Raw genomic sequence first — 7,500 nt, 5'->3', positions numbered from 1 at the left:
AAAGGTTCTCTGGTTTAATGTCTCTGTGGACGATGTTAAGGCTGTGTAGATATTTAATGGCGTTGGCCAGGTTGTACAGCATGCCACTGGCATCCCTCTCTGTGTATCTGGTCGCAGAGGTAATAGCGTCAAAGAGGTCGCCCCCCTGTGGACAGGCAAGACACAACAACACAATAAGCACCTGCAAAGTTTCAGACCAACAGAAAAGTGCCAATCAGGATCATGTCATTTAGTCATAATTCAAAAGCCTATTAAGTACACACGTCAAGTGGCATTCGTTTGTAACTCAACTTGCTGTTGATAAATAATGAGCAGAAAGTTTACAGTGGCCTGGTTTACAGAAATCCCCTCACAGAGAAGGCTAAGTAGAGCAACAGCTTTATATAGAGCTGTGTTGGACTGAGCCAGCTGTACTGTAAGGACCAACGAAACGTGATATCAAACACAAAATCAGTGTGCTCATTTCTGTCCTGTTTCTGTAAATTTGTTGAGACTAGCATTTAGACTGCGTAAAGGTTACTGTATGGCCATTTTTGTTGTTGTTGTTGCCCTGAATGTGTACATGTTTAGAAAACAGCTAACACAATGGGGGAGTATTTTAAGAGTAACCATAAGCATGCAAGCTCACATCTGTCATGCTATTTCTTTACTTTGATAAAGTACCAGCAAAAGGTCTGCAACAAACTGTATAATGAACACACCTTGACAAGCTCCATGACAAGGTAGAGCTCGCTGTATGTGTCCATCTCCTCAATCAGCAGCACAATGTTGGGATGTTTAACTCGCCGAAGAATAGCCACCTCGTTCTGGATCATCTGCTCCTGGAAGATGGAGCACAGGGAAAAGCGATCAAGGGTTAAAGCTTGAGCTGTACCTTTAAAAAAGCTCTCAGAGAAGAGGAACATCTCAAAATCTAGGAAGGAATTTCAGCAGGCTGCATGATCAGACCAGATCAGAGGAGCGTATATTGTCTTAGTTGTAAATATGGCTTGTAAATAGTGCACATGAAGCATCCTTTGCTTAGGACTTCAACAGTAAATAGATTTTCACTGTACTCTACTCACTTTTCCTCTGCATTTGCCTTTATTGATAATCTTCAAAGCGTAGGCCCGGCCAGTAGAGCGCTCCACACACTCGTGCACTACTGCAAAGTTGCCGTCGCCGATCATACGTCCTACCGTGTAGCGATCAGAGAGAGAGGCCGGGACTGCAGGTGCTGTGCTCTCCTCCACAGGCTCAGCTAATCAGAGGAAAACCAGACACATGGAGATTCAGAAACTTTATTCATCATACATAAAGAAGAAGCAATTATATCTAAATCATAAGCAGCCTTCATAGCAGACAGAAGAACTTATTACTCATTGCATATAAAAAAGTCTTGCAAATTCAGGCATGTCTGCACTTTAAAGCATTCTGTTATTGCCTTGCTGAAAGAACTGTACATGCATGTGTTGTGTGTTCAAGATGATATAATACAAGTTTGTTTTTAACACAACAGGTCAAATTATGCTTCGTTGAAGAATCAGTTAAAATTCTGCATATTTCCATACCATCACTGACAGCACCATCACCCTCATCCAGACTGCAGACCTTGGTGGAGGCCAGAGAGGTAGAGGAGCTGTTCTCTTCAGAGCCCTGTGAGAGGCAGAGCAGTGGAGATCAGCTGTATGCACATTTATTACAAGTGGTGTTTAAAAACAGGAAAACCATGAGTGAGAGTTTGTGTTGTAGGTTTAATGTCTAAAGCATTATATAGGCAGTTGATTCACCTCAATATCTTTAGTATTAGTTCCTCCTAATTCTGTGGGACACCACCACTGTTCTCACCTTTATATCTAAGACTCGACACTGGGCTGAGGCAAAACCCTTGGGCGGCTCAGCGACTTGTTGTCATGACAGCAGTGAGTAAGCTAGAGAGAGACTGAGTACAAAAACGCACAGTGGATGCAAAATGCTTTTTCAGCCTGAATTTTCGGGACCCTTTGTGTCAGTGCTAAGAATGAGATAAGAAGTGGAATTGGACAATATGTGTGAAGGACAGTGATCAGGCTGGGTGCTGAGAGAGAGAGGGAAAGAGAGAGAGAGAGAGAGAGAGAGAGAGAGAGAGTAGCCTAGCAGACTAGCAGAGAAAATGTAGTGCAAACCCAGAGGGAGAGTCGGCCAAGTCTAATCACTGCCTAAGCTGCGTTTGTTACTGTTGATCTGGATGTTGCTCATTTAAAGTAGGACAGACAAGATCTCAAAACAACGTTGGATCCACCTAAAAGTGTGTGTGTTTGTGTGTGTGTGTGTGCATTCTGTACCATTTCATTGAGATCGCAGGCCATAGTAACAGCAATACAACTCTGTTGCCATGGAAACTGTGGGTCTGTCAGAGTGAGCAACAGTAATAGTAATAATCTGAGTGAGTGTGTGTGTGTGTGTGTGTGTGTGTGTGTGTGTGTGTGTGTGTGTGTGTGAGTGAGTGAGAGAGAGAGAGAGAGAGAGAGAGAGAGAGAGAGAGAGAGAGAGTGCATGTCCATACAAAACAATTTCCTGTTTCCTGTCTCACAGTTTGCCAAATATGATGATTTCCTGTTCCACTGTAGACAGTTATGAAAGAACACACTCATCCCATTCTTCTTTGTGATGCTTCCTGTATAGTGTACAAAGAATCTTCTAACGTTTCTACCACATCACTAATTCTGATTCAGAATGTGATTGGAAAAAAATGAAAGAGATGCTGCTGAGGGCGAGAATGTAGAACCTTGGACTATAAAAAAACTTTGGGTTGTGTTAATAAGGGAAAACAATCAACCTTGAACAATCACCCTGAAGTTTATTTTCAAATGACATCCCATAATTCTTTACTTTCTGCCACAAGTTCAGATTGTACATTAAATACAATTCAGAAACAAAGAACAGAAGAACACAAAACCTTGCTGCTTGTCTTTGTTTCTTCATTTCTCTTCCTGAACACAGAGATTATGTATTCGAATCCAGGCAGAACACAATGATCGTAATACAAATAAATCAAATTGATCTTACTCTGGCAGGATTAAAAGATGTAATACAACATAATCCAAATATCTGTTCTAATGAAAGCATTGGAAAATAAACAGAGTAGAAACAAAAACAAAAAGAACAAACACTGCAAACATATAACTCAGTTGTGTGAGAAAACAAGGTCATGAAACTGATGACCACTTATCTGTTGTGTGCAGTTTGATGCTCCTCATGATACTGTAAGATGGACTCACAAAACCATAAAAGCATGAAATGTACTTTCACAGAACACAAATCACAGATACACATGTATTTGGATGAAACACAGACAAACAAAAGGTTTTAATTAAAAATAAACAAATGACAAAACCAAATACTGTGAAATGAATGACAAGAAAATGTGCAAACATACACACAAATGAGAAGAGCATGCAACTCAAAAGACAGTGTGGGTTATAAAGCCAGGCAATGATTTAACTGACTGACTGAATGAAAAGAATACAAAAGAAGAGATGCAACGGATCAAAGGATGATCATCATTTAAACCAATCACCCAAAATATAAAAGGTGACTTGCCTTTTAAAACCTGAACTGCAGAAGTATTCATTCATTCATTCATTCATTCATTCACACTCTCTCTCTCTCTCTCTCTCTCGCTCCCTCTCGCTCCCTCTCGCTCCCTCTAGCTCTCTCTCTCTCCCTCTCCCTCTCTCTCTCTCCCTCTCGCTCTCTCTCTCTCCCTCTCGCTCTCTCTCTCTCCCTCTCTCTCTCCCTCTCGCTCTCTCTCTCTCCCTCTCGCTCTCTCTCTCCCTCTCGCTCTCTCTCTCTCCCTCTCGCTCTCTCTCTCTCTCCCTCTCCCTCTCCCTCTCTCTCTCCCTCTCGCTCTCTCTCTCTCGACTGAAACACCAGGCAAGCTGAGACAGATCCTGACTTTATGGACACAGCATATTGTTGGTCTGTGCACTGATTAGTGCTTCACATTAAAGTAATATTCAGCTTCACCAGGAAAAGAGAGCCAAAGGTCATTAGAGAAAAATATGAAAGAAAAATAAAAAGGAAAAAACCCAAGGACTGAAACATTCAGATGCACAATCCTATCCTACAGAGGCTGACAGAGGTTGCCACTCTTGTGTAATGCTGAAAATAGGTCAGATTATGTACTATACTGCTATTCAATCTATAAACATACTGAACTAATACCTCTTTGATGCTGGTCCAAAAAACATAATCAACCTGAATTGGATTCTACTCATTCATTAATATTCTTCTTCTTATGTATTCAGTCTTTCATTACTCTGTATCACTCCATCCTACACTACCTGCCCTAATGCCCTCCACTCGTCTTCACATATCTGTTCTTCCATTCATCTCATGTTGCTGTGGTAACAGCTTACACTTCATCCCTCTCTCCAACCAATTCCAAATTATTTTCCACATTCCTCTGTTTATTTAACTTTTCACTCTACAACCACCAATAATCACATACTATTTAACACATGCCACCCAACACAAAAAGTTCATGTGTATTTCTAAAAAATCAAGTGTATTTCAAAAATCATGTGTATTTCTATCTCATATATAGAGAGATGGCCCAGGCATAACAGATGTGTAAAAATAGTTCAATGTTAAGCACAAATTCAGTGCTGCAGGAGATGTGGAGAATAAGAACTGTGCATAATGTATGCAATGACAAAGAATCCCTGGAGAACATTTGCAGCGGGCCACACATTATTCAAGTCAAGAAACAGAAACTCTCCAAACAAGTAGGAGTGTTAAAACCAGGCATAAATGCCACAGGTCACACACCATTTCAGGCTTTTTTCTAAATGAGAAAACAGGAACATTCTGTGCTCGAGTGCCTCAGCATTAAATTTATGCGGAAGCACTTTTCATCTTCTTCAACCCCATTCACAAAATGTGAGCTTTTTTTCGTAGTGTGACCTACTTATATGGCAGATGGCTCTGAAGCCATCAAGATTCTGCCTTGCTTGAAGCTGATCATCAGACTGCTAGAAATTTTCCTCTGGAGAGGTGGCAAGCAGCAAGTAGTGCATCGCAATCCTCCTCAGATCAAAGCGCACTGAGATCATCCTGCTTCGAGCACTCTTCCAGTGATCACTGACTGGTGTAGATATGTGCGGTGAATATAAAACAGGCTGGGGTGAACTCAGAAAGCATAGAGAGTCATTTCTCTAGCTCAGGTTCAGTTTTAGAACAATCTGAGTTTTAATCACTGAGCAGCATCTGCACCACAGATTTTCCATATACAGGCTCAACTCAATGCAAAACTGACGTCCTGTAAAACCACCAATGGTCACCAATGGCCACTACGGTGCAAGCCATCACAGCAGTCTTTCATTGATCTTTCAATCTAACACAAACAATTTTGTTTACACCACCACATGAAGACTAAACGGTGCTTACCAGTTTGGTTACCAGTGGAAAATCTTAAGATACAATCTGGGCAAAGTATTAGTGCTCCTAATCATAAAGCTGATAGAGAAATAAGAAGGAGAGAGAGAGAGAGGAGAGAGAGAGAGAGAGAGAGAGAGAGAGAGAGAGAGAGAGAGATGAATGACTTAATTACATAATTACATGGTTGGTGACGGGTCTTGATTGAGCTTGGACACACTATTACTTCCTCCTCATTAACTAATGCAGCAGGACTTGGAACACTTCAATGTGGTTATACATCATTAACCATTTACACTCAGACCAGTGAAGTGAGTGTGGCCAGTAAAACCCCAACCCCCATTGAGTTGCATGCTCATACAAGGTTCAAGTTGTACACTCTAATACCACCAGTAGACAGTGTGTCTACTTCATCATTACAAAACTACTAAAAGGCAGAGGTTAGTCTCCATGAACAAATTTGCTGGGCTTTCACACACAGCTCTGATGGCCAAATGAGTGTAAGAGTGTGTGACATCTTTCAGGAGATTCCCCATTTCTAGGTATCCCATTGCTCTATGTCCCCTCTGAGTGAGTGTGTGAAGTTAGGCTGCACGTTTAGTGCCTGCCTTGTCCTTCTCCTGAGAACACATAAGCAGTGTGTTACCAAGGGCTGTCATGAGGAAGGCTGTCTAAAATATTAATAACCCATTAAACCATAAATTCCCAGAAGGAAATGGAGATCAAGGCAGATATAACTGAGCATAATTTGTATAATTGTGTGCAAGTGTCTATGAGTAAGAGATAATGTACTTACCTTCTTGAGGCTCCCTGGGCTGGCTGGAGTCGGACTGGGTGACTTTGTACAGTTTAGTGTAGACAGCTGGCTGGCTGGAGTCCCGTTCACTAGTAGCAAAGGAGATACAAAATTGGTTTTCTCAGCCAGTAAATAAGATTCACTTGAAATTTTCACTGACACATATAGTTTTACACATTAAGATCATAAAAAAAAGCTATGTTCACTTAATGTATTGCTTATTAGAATCATATGATTTGGGTTACTATAGCAGGCAACTTTACCAAACATACCCTGGATCAGAAGACATATGGACAACAATTTAATGGACAACTTTTCTATAATTTGTAGATTTTGACTACATTTTCCCAATAATACTGTATTTTAGGCCTAAACCTGTCTCTAGGAAATAAACCACATGTACAGTATAAGGAGCCCACACAGTTTTGCCCACACTGACTCTTCCCACACTTGGACACCAATCCATCCCTCCCACTAACTATTCCCTACTAAACACAGCAGGAAAACTATAAAGAATGAGACGCCTCCACAATTTACACCGTACACAGCATACAATAATATCTGTCAGCATCCAGATTCATCAAACACACACTGTGTCCTGGTTCTCACAACAAAAGTGAAAACAATGAGAGAGCCAACGTCAGGTACGTTACTAGTCTGCTACGATCAGTACCTGATCAGATCAGAATTTTATATCCATCTTTAACCATTTACATTTAATAGAATTTTATATCCATCTTTAACCATTTACATTTGGCAGATACTCTTATCCAGAGCAACATACAAAAGTGCTTTTAAGTGAATACATCGATAACCAGTGCCATGAAGGTACAATGTTGACTGATGTGACAGGTCTTGCACGTGAATACTGGAACCAAATTGAAGCACATTGTCTGTCACGTGACTTGGCAACAGAATCTTGCACATAGTCGACTGGGTTACTAAGAGGATGTGATTATCTGATCAGTGTCTGGTATCAGACAACACAGAGCTCTGATATAGGCGTTGTAGCAACAACAACGTCAAAATGGGAAAGAATAAAAAAAAAATGAGCAGGAAATCTAACATAACATGAAGCAGGGAGAGGAGACATCTAAGGACAAGGACTTTAGATATGAAATTATTCATCTTTATTATTTGAAACCCTTTTAACTGAACTGATAAACTGATTTTTCACTATATTTTATTTTATATTAAGCACTAAACCATGAACAATCAAATGTATGCAGCAGAGGGTGAACATTGGACAGCTAAATACAGCAGACAGGATATGGCACTGTTCATCGGTACAGACTGTGTTAAAGGAC

The 7,500-nt window shown here is 40.6% G+C and overlaps 1 protein-coding gene across 4 annotated transcripts in view; it reads right to left on the bottom strand.

Moving 5' to 3' along the window:
• The window catches only part of dclk1a (doublecortin-like kinase 1a), a 55,923-nt gene that overhangs the window by 7,470 nt on the left and 40,953 nt on the right, over positions 1-7,500 (bottom strand). For 3 of the 4 annotated variants that reach the window (XM_060896315.1, XM_060896316.1, XM_060896318.1), the window contains 5 exons: positions 6,194-6,282; positions 1,551-1,635; positions 1,065-1,240; positions 702-821; positions 1-145 (listed from right to left, as the gene is read on the bottom strand). The exon at positions 1-145 is cut by the window's left edge and continues 2 nt beyond it. In XM_060896315.1, the coding sequence (XP_060752298.1) occupies positions 1-145; positions 702-821; positions 1,065-1,240; positions 1,551-1,635; positions 6,194-6,282 (615 nt within the window). Of the gene's footprint in view, positions 146-701; positions 822-1,064; positions 1,241-1,550; positions 1,636-3,772; positions 6,018-6,193; positions 6,283-7,500 lie in introns of those variants that run through there. The other variant, XM_060896317.1, reaches the window with a different exon arrangement.

This window comes from Tachysurus vachellii, chromosome 20 (genome assembly GCF_030014155.1).
Source record: "Tachysurus vachellii isolate PV-2020 chromosome 20, HZAU_Pvac_v1, whole genome shotgun sequence".
NCBI lineage: Eukaryota > Metazoa > Chordata > Actinopteri > Siluriformes > Bagridae > Tachysurus > Tachysurus vachellii.
The sequence above is the reverse complement of the archived record's forward strand: the minus strand, read 5'-3'. Positions and strand labels throughout refer to the sequence as shown.